The following is a 16853-nucleotide window of genomic DNA, read 5'->3' as shown; positions in this document are numbered from 1 at the left end:
TCCCTAGGTATACTCATACAAGTACTCCAAGTTCACAGCCAGGAGGCCTCACTTCGATACTAACTAGTAGTACTAGTGCTACGGAGTAGACCAGTATAAATAGAGACTGGAGCCAGATATCCCCCTCTCACACCAGGGGAACATTGGCCTTCCCAGTCTAGTCTGGTCAGCCCTGAAGGCCAGTCCACCTGGTCCAGTCCAAGCTCATCTTAATCAACCAACCAATTAACCAGCCAACCAACTTAATTCGCTCAGGCCGTCTTGTTTCAGAATGGCCCTGAAACGCACGGGGTCACGTGCCGATCATTGTGGCGGTGGAGAGAAATTAGATGCAGATGCAATTAGATACATTCAAGTTCCTCTTTATTGTATTAATTAGTTGTTACTAGGAGTAGCAATGAGTGATGAACCTCAATTGGCACCAGCATCCATCCGAGTTCAAGTTACTTGTGATCATCAGCTGTTAGCTGCGACATGGATGATACTACTAGTAGTAGTAGTACTTGAATATATCCAGCCCGCCTCCCAGCCCCGCTCTGACCAGTTTTCGAGGAGAAGACGACAGGCCTTGTTTCACCTCATCCGATCCGACAGGGCTGTGAGCCCCATCATAAAAGGGGATATGGACAAACGGAGAATCAACCAAAACAGAATAGAAATGGATGCTGGTAATTATGACCATGATAATCAAAGCCCACGCCACGGCCTTTTTCTCAGTTACTCCGTACTATACTGGGATTCATCTGTAAGTCCCTCCTCCCCGTTTCATCGTCCCGCGGTGGAGATGAAATGAGACGAACTGAGAACAGACCGGGTGTTTCTGAGACTCGGACTGTTTGCAAGTTGCTCAGGGTTTTGGGTCTGCGTTTACTTTTACTAGTTACTACCTACTCGTGTATGAGTAGCATGATGCGTCGGGGATTTCTTTCCCTCCCTTCCCTCCCGCCCCATCGGTCTGCCAATGGGTCTAGGTCGAGGTCGAGGTCGAGGTCTAGGTCTAGAAATGGATGGCTGCTATGGGGTAAATGGTACTTAAAAGCTCGGGGCAAGGATGATCTTTCCTATAATTATCTTCAAGGGGGGGAGATCGAGAGTTGGTCTGGTCTAGACACCGCCTAGTACGGAGGTTAATGCACAGACACGTTATGGATGAATTGGTTGGTTTAGGTATGAGTAGTATTGTGAGATTGAGATTTCTACTTTTCGATGCCTAAGCTGAAATCTGCATGACCCTTGATGTCTGATGTTGATACCTAATGACCGCGGGCTCTCCACATTGCTGTGCTGTACTCTGTGTATGTAACATCCTAACCAGGAGGAGCAGCTACTGCAGGTAGGTCTTCCATCAGGGATCAAATATGATATAATTGAACACAAGACCATATCGCGAGAATCCAACGATTCTCACTTCACTCCGCATCGCCCAGATTTATGGGGCGGAGTGAACAAGCGGGGTATGGGTATGGGTATCTCTGGAGCAATCTCCCAAAGAGCAGCTTCGCAGCGCTGATCTCTCTCTGGGCTCCACCTAGCTTGCACCGGGTGCGGAGATGGGGTTTTCATATTTCTTTATTTCTTTCTTTCGTAAAAACATGTATTCATTCAATTCGGATTCGGCCGACTCAAGGCAAAGCAGATCAGGTCGGTTGGCCGTCGAGGCGTTGTAGTCGGTCTTGGATTGCGCTCGGATCGTCGTGTCCCTCTTCGTTCTTGTATTCTTGCAAAACGATTGTCCGCATGAGTCGGCGCGGTGCTCGGCGGCCCGTGAAAAGCTCGAATTGAGCGAATCCCTGCTCGGGTAGGACGTCCAGACCGTCTAGTGCGACCCAGCCCCGATGAGACAATGCTCGGATTTGTTTCATCAAGGGGGTGTTCAGAGGTTTGTAGGCCAGCTGGAGAATGAAGTTAGTTCGTGGTCGGGGATGTTAAAGGGCTGGGTGATAAAACTTACGTCGACTACAACACCACCCGTCGGACTTTCAAGCCATTGAATAGGGACGTTGAAATTTGGCGCGGGCTGCCCACCAATGCTATGCGCCGGGATACCCGACACAATGATTGTCGGTTGTTTGTAGGCCGCAGGCCATGGGTCACTTACCGAGCCGAGTGTGCTGACTCGGGGACGCCCGCCTGCGCGGCTCTCATCGCTGGAGAAAAGCTCTTGCCTGTTATAGTGATGGGCAAGCTTCTCTGCGTTGGCAAGGGTGCGGTTATAAACGAAGATGTTCTCCACGCCAAGATGAATCAACGAGTATACTGCAGCACGCGCCATACCGCCGGATCCGATGACGAGTCCAGTGGTCGTGGGGCGCACCGCATTGGCCGGCGAAAGACCCCTGCGAATGCAGTTGCAGATTCCGATCCAATCGGTGTTATCGCCGTGAATGCCCTTGATGGGACCGGCCCGACACTTCTCGATGTAGATGGAAGATTCGTGAGAGAGATGAGGTTCCGCGTCATCATTGTTGCGGATTGGGATGAGGGTATTGACGGCTCCAATTGCCCGTGCGTGTGGGGACATGGAGTGGAGGAGAGGGATGACTTCGGTTTTATAAGGCAGACTGACACTTGAACCGCCAAAGAACTGATTCTCGACGAGGTTGTTCAGCCCGCGGAGTGTGGATGATTGGAAAATGGTATAATGGTGAGGCATGCCGCATTTCTTGAATGCCGTGTTGTGCATGGCAGGCGACATACTATATTCGACATTGGCTCCGAAGACAAAGAATTGCATCGGATCTAGAGTGAAGGAGCTGAAGAGTGCTTTCTGGGCCTCGCGAGCGGTGATACTCGGCTGTAGAAGGGTTGGGCTTTCGTGAATGAGGGAGGGGTGTGTAACAGGAGTGAGAGTAGGGTTGAAGCAGCGGGATCTGCGTCCCAAGGGTCCTGTGTTGTAAGCGATGAGAGGAAGGGAAGATACGGGAAAGTTTTCGATCCGGTGTCGGAATCGCTGCAAAGCAGCGTCATCCTGGACACTCTCAGCCGGTTGACATAATCGCACCACATTGCACCCAAGTCGCTTCGCACGCTCGTAGACCTTCATGTATTCATCTCCGTCCCAGCCTCCAGGTAAAGGCTGGTATGCCTCGAAATGGCCGATGATCTTGGTGGTTCCTCTTGAGCTGATGATTTGAGAGAGAATGTGATCATCCCGGGACAAGTCGACGGTCAAAAAACTTGGGCCAAGTCGTAGTCCATGGCGGACAAGGTTGAGATAGGTTTCATCGCTGATCCGAGAGTTGGGTGTGGGCGAGGAAGACCCCCGAGGTATGATATAGCTTTCCACGTGGTAGACTAGAGGCACAATGATATTCCTTCGAATCGTGGCCGCCATCTGGCTGATGCTATCCGCGAGGTAGGAGTCGGCACCCATTTGGTCCGGGGGGGCTAGTGATGTCAATTACCAGCTCAAAGGCATCGACGGTGAACTCCAAGTCCTCTATGTCTAGATCTCGTTCGCAGAGGGCAGAGAATGGAACCGAAATTGCGGAAGTGTAAAGCCGCGTTTCGACGGGGATTAATGAGAGCGGGAAGGAGGCATGTTGGCGTCTCATTTCGGTGGTATCGCCGGTCACAAATGCGATGAAGCTGAGGAAGTCGCGTTGAACTCGTTTTAATGTTAGGAATGGAGTGGCAGTTTGTGGTCGCTGATCCCATTTCGGCCCGGGAGATGGGTCGTGGCCGTCCTTGGCCTCCTGCTCGCAGCTGGACGTAGAGGTGGCGGCGGGGGCCTCTGAAAGATTGAAGAATTCCAGATTCGAACAGCCTCGGTAAATTGGCCCGGAAAGCTCCAGGAAATGGCGAACCTTTTGTGTATCCCACGCTTTCAGATATGACTGGACGCTTTCCGGATCTCGGGTGATGTGGACGACCGGGTGTGTTTGCGCATATTCTCGTAGCAATCGCTGCCCACTGCGCTCCATTGATCCCGCACCACACGCAATCACGCAGCTCTCTTGATTGTCAGCCAGCATGGACTCGAAGACTCGAGCCTCTTGCTGGCGATAGACAGCGTGATCATTATCCTTCTTGAACATGGCACGGGAGCAGCCAACCATCTGTTGAAAATATCGATCGGCATCGATCAAGCGGCGGCCGGACGCAGCAGCCAGTATGACGGCCAAGCTGGACTTGCCGGTTCCGCGAATGCCGATGAGCACGACGGATGCCGTGGGGGTGAATTTGCGGGGAGTCTGGAGGGGGCCATTGTCGAAGAGAACCGGAGAGCCGCGGTTGGAGTGCAGTTCGCGCGGGGTGGTGTGGCGGGTGTATGAGTCGCTGTGGGGATCGGGCTGTTCACTCGACCTTCGTGAACTGGACTGTGATCGAATATTCTGCCATGAAGCTAGTCCGGCGGCGTGCTTCCTCGGGCCATCGTCGTGGTCGGTCTCGTACAGTTTGCGCTTTGGCGGACGCACCAGGATAGACATGTCGCGTAGTATTTGGGGGGGGGGGAGTGGGAGAGACAAGTGGTTGAAGGAGGAAATATCAGATTCCCATGGTGAATGTGGAGTGTGTGGTGATAAAGGAGGATAAAACAGGGCAGAGTAGGGGAGAGCAAGCCAAGCTGGTGGATTTGGGGAAGAAGAAAGCCCAGGGAATTTAGAATTAGGTAAAGGGTGGGTTTTGCGGTTTTGCGGTTTTGCGGGGGAAAGAGCGGCTCCCTACGCTTCGCGGGTGATTCTGGTAATAACCGCGTATGGCCTGGTATTGTGACGTTGGCTCCGGAACAGCCCTCTGCCGGCAATTCGCATTTCCCGCGGGGTACGCAGGCAAGGAGAAATCTCTTTCTCGGCAGGGGAAGAACGGGAATAAAAGAATTAGAAAAAGGGAGATATTTATAGATATTTGTATATATAATCTATTTACTTATATTCATATATACATATATAGAGATCTACTTGGATTTATATACTCATCTCAACGTAGGAGTGTATGACATTTTGCCCAACGGGGACTGGCTCACCGCTGGCGGACCTGTACTATGCCCAGGTGGTATCCAGTGACTTTGACTTTCCTTTCCCCGGAACGAGCGCCATTCTTACACCTCGGTCTTTTGCGATCCCCCTCCACACTACTTTTTCTTTTTGCCCAAATACCTTCCGATTTCTGTCATTCATCCTATAAATCCCTGCTATCCTATCCTCCCAATTCGCACGGTCCCATTCCTTTTGTGGGGGCCCGAAAGTTCATGGCGTAAGGCGCGACCTGGTCTGCGCACGCCGCCGTCGGCAAAAGATTCAACTCCCCACACTACACTCGACGTTGCATGAATATGCGCTCCGAACCGCCGAGTGGATAATCGGTTTTTAAGAATTCAACCATGAGCTCCGAGTCACGCCAAGCCGTCACCGGGGCACCTGGGAAATCAAAGCGTCGATGGACCGATGCCGATGAGGATACTAGGTCGAATGTGCCGGAAGATCTGGCCCAACCGAAGCGACAGCGTGTGTCCAGAGCCTGCGACAGCTGTCGATCGAAGAAGGACAAATGTGACGGAGTGCAACCGGTCTGCTCAACCTGCGCATCACTATGTCGTCCCTGTACATACAAGGCAAACCCAAAGAAACGAGGTCTCCCAACCGGCTACATTCGATCGCTCGAGCTGTTATGGGGGTTGGTGTTTCAGAGAATCCAAGGAAGCGAAGATGTAATGCGAGCTATGATGCGCTCCATAAACCTGCCCAGCCATCTAGCGACAATGGGGAAGGAAGCCGAAGGGTCGGATACTTTGCTGTCGTCGTTCAAGAACAGTACTGTCTTGCGCGACATTGAGCGGATGCTGCTGGTTCTGGAGCAACCGGAAGAGGAACGGGAGCGCAGTATGCAGGCTTACGGCGACGGAGATACACCTCTGGACGTTGATGGAATCCTTGCCTCCTCTGAGGCTCAAGAGTGGCATCTCCCAGAGGGGATGGAGCAACGCGAAACGCCATTCCCGGGGATATCACCATCACGCACTTCCATGATCAGCTCCGCCCCGAGAAATCTACCCTACCGAACTAAGGACTCTGGTGTCCAGACGACCTCCCCTGACGACTTTCAAACACATTCTCTCGCCATCTCTTTACATCCTGACGAACCCCGATCAATCTCCACCAGCACTTCTCTCCAGCTCCCCTTTAACGCATGGCCCCTTCTTGATATCTACTTCTCATACACACAATGCTGGTTCCCTATTCTGGAAAAACACGACATCCTCCGGACAGCCTTCCAATATACCGAAGGCGATGTGTACATGTCTCGTACAGCGTCGGGGTCTGGAGATCACGCCGCCCTCTGGGCGGTCCTCACCCTGGCCTCCCTCCAAGATGCATCGATCACCGCCGGCGCCCATTCCGAGGGCCATTCCAACCAATTAAACTCACTTCAATTATACAACACCGCTCGAGACCTTATTCCCTCCGAAACTGGGCCATTCGAGGTTGGGCATGTGCAAGCGCTGCTCATCCTGTCCCTTATCAAGTTTGGTCAGCAAGAATGGACATCGGCATGGATGCTCGTCGGCCACGCTGTTCGAACCGCACAGACTGTGGGCCTAGACCAACCCTCATTTCAAGCACCATCAAAAGCCACAGAACAGGGCAAGCAACTTGGACGAGCAAAGCATGTGTTTCTAGGATGTTTTGTCTTGGAGACACTCATTGCAGAGCAAACGTCGCAATGCCCATCTCTTCGAAAGGGCGACCTGGCTCGTGTTGGATGCCTCGATGAAGATGGTTTGGAAGAGTGGCATCCCTGGGAGGATCAGACTGGTCTCCGACCGACGCAATCCTCACGAGCCTCGATGCAGCGTGGGCCGCTCCATGCGTTGAGCACGTTCAATCGACTTGTCTCTCTAACATCTATCCTGAATGACCTCTGCTTCTACAAACAAGATCCAACCGTTTCTCGATCTCAACTCGAATCGCTAGAGCTTCAGCTACAACGGTGGTCAAATGCTCTGCCCAAAAGTTATCGTATCGACCTCCACAGCCAACCCTTGAAGCTGGCATCGCCACATATTTTTGCTTTGGAGATGACATACCAAAGCATCGCGACAACTCTGAGTCTGCAAATTGCCCTGAGAGAAAGCGATCAAAATATCCCAGAAGCACCCCACAAAGGCCGTGCAATGGAGAGCTCAAAGCGTCTGTTGCAATTGCTGCAAGTATACATGGAGACTTATAGCTTCTCGGCTACTGTTCCTACATTCGGAATGATCCTCAAATACTGCGTCCCGCGATCCTTCACGCGGGATCTCATTTCTGATGTCGAGCTGGGGATACGCAATAAAATCCACTCATATTCATCCCACCTGGGACAGCTTTGGCTGATGCCGGATCGACCTAATACCGGTCATGCAATCAACCAAAGAAACCAGGCAATCAGTGTCTCTCCGGCCACTCCCCATCAGCCTGACCTTGCTATCAGCGACGACCCTACCGTACACATCATATCAGCCAGTACTCCTCACCACCTTGCGTCAGCAGACACGCATCTTCCGCCAAGCACCTCCCATCAGCCCACATCAGACCCTTTCCCCCCTCTCCCCTGGCTCCGAACGACGCAAAATATCGACGAAGGGGGCGGCCTTATACCAACCCCTACTCCGTCAATAACCACCGTTGGTGGCTCTGAAGTCTCCGGACAACACGGCCGACTCGACGCATCGCTGAACAATGCAATGCGTCAATCCACATCCGCCCCCTCCAAATCTCAAACCGGCCCTCCTATGATACCTGATCTCACCCCTCAATTTCCCCCGGGCGGCCAATACCCGACGCCATACCAAGATCACTCCCTCGGACTCAGTCCATTCGTCGGCATGGGTAATTATGGCGCACCACGACATCAGCAACGCATCGCCCCAGACCTTGATGCACTGTTCGACGAACTGGCGTCATTGGATGGTGCTGAGAAGTGAGTCGAGTCATTCCTACCTACTTGGTGATCTTGCGTCCCATTTTGTGACAATATGCTAACGAGAACCTCCAGAGCCGACAATCAACCCGAGTTCATGCAGAACCTTGGCTTCGTCGCCGACTCCAATGTCCCGGAGATTTACTCCTTCTCAAACCAGATCGAGCCTTTCTTGCTGGCGCAGACGCAGCAAATGCCGGGAAATGGACCCCCGCCTATTGATCGCAGAGAGTCGCAGTCACTCAGCATGTCAGGTACACTGAAGCGATAAAGAAGCCTCGGTGGGGACGTTGTCTCGCGTACGCAGCCGCTCGCAGCCGCTGGTCGGCATTTTGTTTTGGGTAGATCTGGAGTCGGCGTACGATATCACATTTTGTTATGGTACTATACCATGGGCTTAGTTATGGGTTATGAGGGGTGTTTGTGCTATTAGTATAATAATACTCAAAGAGTGATGATATCAATAAAAGTATTCAGCAGTACAGCGATCAAGAAACTAGAGGGCTAACTTGGAAATTATTACTAGTAGTTAATTATGACCTGGGTAGTGGTAACTTGAAGTACTACTACGACTGTAGATGGCGACTCGGTACTACTAACTAGTCGTATTAACATAGTAAGAACTGCGTACATTGATACTTACTAAATGTAATGTGTCGTCGCATCATTCAACATCTCATACATACAAAACTCATAACTTTTCATATCATTTCAGCCATCATCAGCATGGCAGCACAACACTGCCAGTGCCAGTGGGCATTCATCTAAGTCCTACCATCAAGTACTTTCCAAGACTGGTATTATATAATCCTCGCCCAACCCCTATTCATTTCAAGTTCCTTTCCATTGAATTTAAAGAGCAGCCTTACTCTCCTTCTCCAATTCCTTAAAATTAACCGCAACATGCTCAACAGCAACCTGGTACCCATAAACCCCGAGTCCAACAATAATACCCGCAGCCTTATCACTGAAATAAGAATGATGTCTCCAAGGCTCGCGCGCATGAACATTGCTAACATGCAATTCGATAAAGGGAATGCCCACGCCCAGCAATGCGTCCCGAATCGCCACTGATGTGTGCGTGTACGCGCCCGGGTTAATGACGATGCCATCGACTTTGCCGCGGGCTGCTTGGATCCGGTCCACAATTGCGCCTTCATGGTTGCTTTGGAAGGATTCTAGGCTGGCGCCGTTCTTGGTTGCGGTTGCCAGTGCGTTGCGCTCGACGTCGGCGAGGGTGGTGCTGCCGTAGATTTGGGGCTCGCGGGTGCCGAGGAGGTTTAGGTTGGGACCGTTGATCAGGAGGATTGATTTCGGCATTGTTGTGGTGGTGGTTGTGTATTGAGGTGGGATTTTGTAGAGGATGTGTGATAGTAAAGTAGAGTTGAAGAAGGGTAGAGTAGATGTGATGTGGTGTAGAGTGAGGGCATTGGAAATGCGCTGCGGGGATTCGCTCTTCTCTCCGCAATTTCCTGGTTGGCCGCGGTTGATTGCTTTGCCGGGTGGGGTGCATGGGGTGAACTGCCCGCGTCGGCTATTTGGCTTGAACTGCTCTGTCGGCGTTTTGGTATTTTTCTTTCTGTTCGGTGTCCCAATGGGCTCGGGCTTATTCTTCTTAGTCACAACTATTGCATTGAAGATATTTTTGGTGGGGGTTGCTAATTCCTTGGGGTCTTGAATGTCGTGGGGTAGTAGTTCACTAGGGCGTGCTCACAGCGCTGGGCATAGCGTGAGCTTATGAACCTTGGGCCGCGATTCTTTGTGATAACTGCCTGGACGTGCGAAAACGTTGCTTCCTTTTCTACTAACGCTGATCCACAAAATTATTTTGTGGTAACTGAGATGTTCCATGTCAACTACTAACTATCGCACCCCCATTTCAATCAAATACTCCTTGAATTTACTGATCACCGTCATCTCATTGTGACTAGGAGTGAGTAGCAAGGTAATTGTAGTACTTGGAAGCTAGAACCTTTCGTAGTCCTGGCGAAATCCCATTCTAAGAACTTGACTTGTTGAAGGTGGACAAAATATGAAGTTCATGAGTTCATCTCACTGGACCGCGGTTGTGCCGGAATCTATGTAGCAGGAGCCACTCTATTCTATATGCCCTTACTGGAAAGAGTATCCCGTCCTGAATGCTTTCTATCTGAGACTAGGTACCTGGGCTATGTGGGGGACTTTTAAATGAGAGTTGTGTTCTATGTTCTATATTGTTCGAAAAATCCGTTTTGCTGGGAAAGTGGTATTAGGTAGTACCTTAATGCTCTATTTGACATACTTAGTTTAGTATTCCTCTATACCCGCAACTACCTGGCCAGATTCAAGTCCGCTGCCAACTCATCAACTATAATGATCTTAATATATTAACCAATACTATCTACTATCTAAGCATCTCCAGACCTCCTCTCCCCTCCCCTCATCCCATCACCGCCCCACAGTGGGGTACGCCGATAAGGCAAATCGGCTAGCGGCGGTGACCTCGACCATTTTTCACCGAGAGTGACTCAATGCCTCCGCATCTCACCTTCGATTTAGTCGCCTGAAGTTGTCTTCCTATTCATTTCCGAACTGCATACCTACGCCATCAGCCCCCGAACCCCCTTCACACTCCACATCCCCGCCATGACCGTGGGACCTTTCTCTCAGGATGAGCTCGACGAGATATACGCCTTTGCCATAGACCTCAGCCGCAAGGCTGGCGATCTGCTCATGTCGCGTGTAGAGCAGCGCATGGATGGCGGCGAAGGCAATTCGCAGAACTTCGAAGAGAAGGAAAACGCCGTGGATATTGTCACCCAGACAGATGAAGGTTGGTTAATCGGAGTTAAGGTCGAGGTAGCTCCACATGCATATTCGAGCTGACACAACTGGCCCAGACGTGGAGGTATTCATTCGCAGCGCTTTGCAGGAAAGATACCCATCGCACAAGTGAGCTCGGTCCTCCATAGAGGTCAACTCCGCATCGACCCCGCTAACAAGACCCCAGATTCCTCGGCGAGGAAACATATGCCAAGGGCGATTCGCGCGACTACTTGATTGATGAACAGCCAACATGGTGTATCGACCCATTAGACGGTATGTTATGTTAAGCTATTTGATGCTATGCATTGAAAACATTTCTCCCTCTTTCTCCTACGGCACTAACACTGACCAGGAACGGTCAACTACACACACCTCTTCCCAATGTTCTGTATCTCAATCGGATTCATAGTCCAACACAAGCCCGTCATCGGAGTAATCTACGCCCCCTTCACAGACCAACTATTCTCCTCGTGCATCAACCGCGGCGCCTGGCTAAACGAGAAGCGCCGCCTCCCACTCATCCAGAAACCCTCCATCCCGCCCATGCCACCAAATGCCCCATCCCAATGCGTCTTCTCCTGCGAATGGGGCAAAGACCGCCGCGATATCCCGGACGGTAACATGCTTCGCAAGATCGAGAGTTTTGTGAATATGGCTGCGGAGCGCAGCGGGCGTGGCGGTAAGGGTGGTATGGTGCATGGAATGAGGAGTTTGGGCAGTGCCACGCTTGATCTTGCGTATGTTGCGATGGGATCTTTTGATATTTGGTGGGAAGGGGGTTGTTGGGAATGGTATGTTATAACCTAAAAAAAAAATCCTTTGGACAAACCCGCCTTGATTTGAGATGTGCTGTACTACGCTCGCTCAAGCTTTTATGGGTTGTTCCTTATGGTTCGGTTTACTGACTTTCTTGCTCGCTCGGATTAGGGATGTCGCCGCTGGTATTGCTATCCTTCTTGAAGCGGGCGGGTTGGTGACTACTGCGAATCCCCCAGAGAACCCAGATACAGACCCAATTCAAGATGTGCGGCTGGGAAGCCGGTTGTATTTAGCCATTAGGTGAGTACTAACTACCAACTCTCCCCAAACATGGGGATGCCGGCACAGACGCATACTAATGGATTTACTGCAGACCTGCTGGCCCTTCGGCTACCGAGACAGGCCGAGAGTCTCAAGAGCGTACCGTGCGAGAAGTCTGGCGACGTGTTCGCAACTTGGAATATACCCGACCTGGTGCCTAGGCCGATAGTTTATAGAACCTGGAAAGTACTTCTCATCTCATCTACGTGTTTAGAGTGTCATGCCAGCGGAGATTTTAAGTATAGTTATGTATTCACAACAGACGCCAGCCATCTATAATGCAAGATTCTTGATCTCTATACAATCGTGTCAAAGTTTTTAGAAAAAAAGGGACATTAGAAAGGAAAAGAAAATGCGACGCTAGCCCAGCTGCCTCTTACAGACTGGACTTGTTAGCCGCACGCTCGGCAACAGTCTTATCAACCAGATCCTTAACCTGCTGCACCAGACCCGGAGTTCCAACAATATCGTGACCGGTCCAGAGACGAGCCTGCTCCAGACCCTGCCAGATCAACGCCTCTGAACCAAGAATCACCTTCCAGCCACCCGCAGAAGCAAGGTTCGCAATATCCGTCCAGGGAACAGGGTGGTAGCACATTTCCAGGATGACACCCTGCTGCTTCTCCGCATTGGCAGCAGTACCCAGGAAAGCCTGGATCACGGCACGGGCATTCAGCTCCTCGGCCGTCTTGGGCGGGTAGTTCGGGATACCGGAGACGATGGCGGCCGGCGCCTCGAGACGGGCAGCCTCTTCGGGATCACTGACTGGGATAAGAGGGGCTTGGGCGGTAACGTCTGGGTTCCGCGCGCGGTCCTCGGCGAGAATGGACTCGATCTCGGCCGCGTCACGGTTCACGATGTAGATCTTGCTGGAGCCCAGCCAGCGGCGCATCACGTAGACGGCTGTACGGGCGGTACCACCGCCACCAATGATCAACGCGGGCCGGCCGCGGAAGCGAGAGGCGTCGGGAGCGTTCTTAACGAGCGCTTCGCGGATACCGTCGCAGTCGGTGTTGGTGCCGACGTATTGGCGGGCACCGGTGGTTGGGTCAATGCGGAGGAAGATGGTGTTGCAGGCACCGGCTTGGCGGGCGTGCTCAGTGAGATCGTCCAGGTGAGGCATGATGGCGACCTTGTGCGGCATTGTCACGGATGACCCGACGAATTTGGGGTTGGATTTGATCGAGGCAAGGAACTTCTCGATGGGCGGGGATTTGGTGTAGGGTGGTGGGTAGGTGGGGGATGTGCCTGTCACGCTGGACAGGGGGGATTTGTGTCCAGTTCAGACCGAGCTTGTTGTAGACGGTCTGGTGGAGAGGTGGTGAGAGGGAATTGAGTAGCGGGTGGCCGTACAGATAGGCGACGCCATCGAGGTGGTCGGGGATGGAGATGGGCTCCTCCGCCGGGGGTTGCTGGCTGGCGGTTGTAGTTGCGGGCGCGGCCATTGTGATGTGTGTGTATGAGAGAGGGGAGGGGGTATGTGATTGATTTGATTTTACAACGATCCGAGGGGAGTTTTGAAGGGAGGAGGGGTAATTAAAAGAGCGGAGCCCGGAAGGAAACCGAGTTGAGGTTGAATTGTGCTGCAATTTGCGCGTCGTAAAGAAAGAGCCGCGGGGCGGAGAAACACTTTCCTCTTGTCAGTGACCAACTACATAACACTCCTCCCATACTCACACTCTTTGATTCATGTACCAGAGGTGTCAACTCAACGGTTATCTTCGTCTTATTTGACTTTACAAGAATATCCAATTATCGTTTTCTCTCCCCGCCTCCCCCTCATCCTCTCTTTCTTTAAAGTCGCGATACCCGCTGGACCGGGGCAGAATGCTTTGCCCCCGTTGATAACTCCCCACGGGGAATCTCCTTGGCTATGTATGAACAGACCGTGCTGCAGCCAATAGCACCATGGGCTTTACGAGGCCCCATGCATTATGCATGACTGCAGGACGGGTTTAACTATGTCTCGCGTCCGCCTCGTCTCCGAACCGAGGATGTTCATCAAGTTTTAACTCTAGCGCCATCACCGCCGGGGGATCGCTTTTCCCCGCCACCTACATCTCATGCTTCATCATTGGCCCTTGGCCACTCGGCAAACTGCTTGGATCCATTCGTCTCTGCGAATCATATCGGTCATTTTTCGCTGTTCCACACCATCGCGAATAGAGCGTGCACCTGACTACCCCGGGCTACCCCATCTGGAGTTCATTCGACATGGAGATGTCCAGAAGCTCACCCCCGGCCGATATACTCCACTTTTTCAGCGGCTTCGGAGGTTTCCCCACAATTCAAACTCACTCTGTCCAACCAGCAGAGATTTCTCGCGTGTTTACACTCAAGCCACAGAGGCGGCCAAGATGCCCTCGACCAGAGTTTCTCACAAATCCTTGCTTCGCCCCCCAAATCTTCTTCTTGGGGCCAACCCTTGGCTTTTATCCTTCCTGCGCACAGTCCCCTCCTCTTCAAACTCTCTAACCTAAAGACATTGCCGTTGATATCGTTTTCCCGGGACTTGGCTGTCTACAATGTTGAGGCGTAAATTGTGATATACCTTTCTCCGCCTCCACGTCTCCACGATTCCCTCGCCCCCCCTAACTCACCACCCCGGATTTCTTCTCTTTTCCCCAACCGCACAATCGCAAATTCGTCTGGGGAACCTCGTGGCTATTTAGATCGCGGCTATCCCCCCGGATTGTCTGTGGCAAGATCTTTCTTTGTTTTCTCCTTTCCCCCATACCTCTCTACTACTTTCTACTCTCTCCCTCTCCTCTCTCCTACACTTCCCCTGTATTCACCTGCATCTTCTCGTCGCACACACGGTGCATCCCTTTCTCAAGGGAGATCTCTGCATCTGCTCTGCACGTTACAGGGTAGATCGAGTGTCTCGCGTAGTCAGTCGTGAACCACTTTGATCCCATTTTATCTTATTTTATTTTTCTATACCCTATATTGAGTCGCCGCCATGTCGATTCTAGCACTTGTCGAGGACCGGCCAACACCCAAGTCTGTTTACAACTGGAGGATCTACCTTCTAGCCGCTGTTGCGTCTTGCACATCCTGCATGATTGGTTATGATAGTGCTTTCATTGGAACCACCCTGTCTTTGCAATCTTTCAAGGATGAATTCAACTTCGACGCCATGGGTAAATCCGAGCAAAATTTGTTGAGTGCCAACATTGTCTCCACCTACCAGGCTGGTGCTTTCTTCGGTTCATTCTTTGCCTACCCCATTGGTCACTTCTGGGGTAGACGAATTGGTCTACTGTCTGCTGCTTTGGTTTTCATTCTCGGTGCTGGTCTCATGCTGGGTGCCAATGGCGAACGAGGTCTTGCTCTTCTCTACGCTGGACGTGTGTTTGCGGGCATCGGCGTTGGCGCAGGTTCCAACATCACCCCTATTTACATTTCTGAGTTGGCGCCTCCCGCTATTCGAGGTCGACTGGTCGGTGTTTACGAACTTGGCTGGCAGATTGGTGGCCTCGTAGGATTTTGGATTAACGTAAGTTTCTTCCCGGTTCGCATCTTTGCCGATTCCCATCAACTAACGCGTCTTTTCTTCGCAGTATGGTGTCGACCAAACCATGGCCCCCAGCCATGAACAATGGATCATCCCGTTTGCAGTGCAGCTGATTCCTGCCGGTCTCATGCTCATTGGCGGTATTTTCGTTCGCGAGTCTCCACGTTGGTTGTTCTCACGCGGTCGCCGCGATGAGGCTATGACCAATCTCTGCTGGGTCCGCCAACTGGACGAGAACGACATCTACATGATTGAGGAGGTTGCTGCCATTGACCAGGCCCTTGAGCAACAGCGCTCCACCATTGGTCTTGGATTCTGGAAACCCTTCAAGGCTGCCGGTTCCAACAAGAAAGTTATGTGGCGTTTGTTCCTGGGTTCGATGCTGTTCTTCTGGCAGAATGGTTCCGGTATCAATGCCATCAACTACTACTCCCCCACCGTTTTCAAGGCAAGTGTTGTCTCAATCCCGAAGAGAAGTAGCATGTCGCTAACAATTCCCCTAGGCCATTGGTGTCCAAGGAAACAACAGTCTGTTCACCACCGGTATTTTTGGCGTAGTTAAGACGGTAGTCACCTTCGTCTGGCTGCTGTATCTCATTGATCGCGTCGGTCGCCGTAACTTGCTCCTGATCGGTGCCTTCGGTGGCTCGATTTGCATGTGGATCGTCGGCGCGTACATCAAGGTCGCAGACCCAGCGAACCACCCCAAGCCGCACATGGATGGTGGTGGTATCATGGCCATGTTCTTCTTCTACCTCTGGACCGTCTTCTATACCCCGACCTGGAACGGTACCCCTTGGGTCCTGAACTCGGTGAGTCACACAATCCTTGGCAAAGAACCCGCAAGAGACTCGGCAGATTGTAAGAAGACGTCGAAGCTAATAGTGGTTCTGTAGGAAATGTTCGACCCCAACATGCGTTCTCTCGCACAGGCTTGCGCCGCTGCCTCAAATTGGCTTTGGAACTTCCTCATCTCGCGCTTCACACCGCAGATGTTTGCCAAAATGGAGTACGGCGTGTTCTTCTTTTTTGCTTCGCTGATGATGCTCTCCATCATCTTTGTGTATTTCCTCGTCCCTGAGACCAAGGGTATTCCACTGGAGAGCATGGATGCTCTCTTTAACATCAAGCCCGTCTGGCACGCCCATCCCACCATGGTCGCCCGGCTCCGTGAGGAAGAACAGCAGTTCCGTCACGAAGTTGAGGAGAATGGTGCTGCCGCGGCCAAGCTTGACGCTCAGCAGGTTGAAGACGCTTCGGCCGAGCAGGCCAAGTTTGCCTGATGTGTTTGTGTGTAAATGGTGTTCTTTTTTTCTTGTTGTGCAGGTGTCGAGCTTCAAGTGTTGAATAATCCAGTCTGGGACTTGGATAATGTTAGATAATGTCGAGGGTCCAGAACCCTATATGATAGAGACCGATATGAGAAATTGATGATATTCCTCAAACCAATCCTCTGCCATTTATCGTAGCAGATTATGTCTGGTCTTTACATAGTGCAAAGGACGACTGTAGAAGCTGTAGATTTGACTGTCAATTCTGTTATTTTCTG

General features: G+C 51.7%; 6 protein-coding genes across 6 annotated transcripts; 3 read left to right on the top strand and 3 right to left on the bottom strand.

Annotated features, from left to right (window-relative positions):
* Positions 1 to 1637: 1637 nt before the first annotated feature.
* On the bottom strand, positions 1638 to 4430 carry N7481_002112 (putative quinate pathway repressor protein QutR; the record flags this gene model as incomplete). Its single annotated transcript, XM_057261331.1, has 3 exons — positions 1638 to 1892; positions 1952 to 3334; positions 3405 to 4430. 3 exons carry the CDS (start codon positions 4428 to 4430, stop codon positions 1638 to 1640), a joined length of 2664 nt encoding a protein of 887 aa, XP_057126263.1.
* An 893-nt stretch (positions 4431 to 5323) lies between these two features.
* N7481_002111 (putative C6 transcription factor QutA) lies at positions 5324 to 8173 on the top strand (the record flags this gene model as incomplete). Its single annotated transcript, XM_057261330.1, has 2 exons — positions 5324 to 7902; positions 7978 to 8173. The coding sequence occupies 2 exons, from the start codon at positions 5324 to 5326 to the stop codon at positions 8171 to 8173; spliced, it is 2775 nt and encodes a 924-aa protein (XP_057126262.1).
* A 581-nt stretch (positions 8174 to 8754) lies between these two features.
* Positions 8755 to 9222, bottom strand: N7481_002110 (type II 3-dehydroquinate dehydratase; the record flags this gene model as incomplete). The annotated part of the gene is made up of 1 exon (XM_057261329.1): positions 8755 to 9222. One exon carries the CDS (start codon positions 9220 to 9222, stop codon positions 8755 to 8757), a length of 468 nt encoding a protein of 155 aa, XP_057126261.1.
* A 1305-nt stretch (positions 9223 to 10527) lies between these two features.
* On the top strand, positions 10528 to 11948 carry N7481_002109 (inositol monophosphatase family protein; the record flags this gene model as incomplete). The annotated part of the gene is made up of 6 exons (XM_057261328.1): positions 10528 to 10714; positions 10782 to 10833; positions 10892 to 10980; positions 11060 to 11498; positions 11635 to 11766; positions 11840 to 11948. The coding sequence occupies 6 exons, from the start codon at positions 10528 to 10530 to the stop codon at positions 11946 to 11948; spliced, it is 1008 nt and encodes a 335-aa protein (XP_057126260.1).
* A 215-nt stretch (positions 11949 to 12163) lies between these two features.
* On the bottom strand, positions 12164 to 13232 carry N7481_002108 (shikimate dehydrogenase family protein; the record flags this gene model as incomplete). The annotated part of the gene is made up of 2 exons (XM_057261327.1): positions 12164 to 13035; positions 13076 to 13232. 2 exons carry the CDS (start codon positions 13230 to 13232, stop codon positions 12164 to 12166), a joined length of 1029 nt encoding a protein of 342 aa, XP_057126259.1.
* Positions 13233 to 14749: 1517 nt separating this feature from the next.
* Positions 14750 to 16587, top strand: N7481_002107 (sugar porter family MFS transporter; the record flags this gene model as incomplete). The annotated part of the gene is made up of 4 exons (XM_057261326.1): positions 14750 to 15286; positions 15351 to 15758; positions 15808 to 16116; positions 16201 to 16587. The coding sequence occupies 4 exons, from the start codon at positions 14750 to 14752 to the stop codon at positions 16585 to 16587; spliced, it is 1641 nt and encodes a 546-aa protein (XP_057126258.1).
* Between the last annotated feature and the right edge of the window lie 266 nt (positions 16588 to 16853).

Source organism: Penicillium waksmanii (assembly GCF_028829765.1).
Source record: "Penicillium waksmanii strain IBT 27052 chromosome Unknown utg000002l:1.0-3326099.0:1.0-3328782.0, whole genome shotgun sequence".
Classification (NCBI taxonomy): Eukaryota; Fungi; Ascomycota; class Eurotiomycetes; order Eurotiales; family Aspergillaceae; genus Penicillium; species Penicillium waksmanii.
Note: the sequence above shows the minus strand (reverse complement) of the source record. Positions and strands in the feature narration are given on the sequence as shown.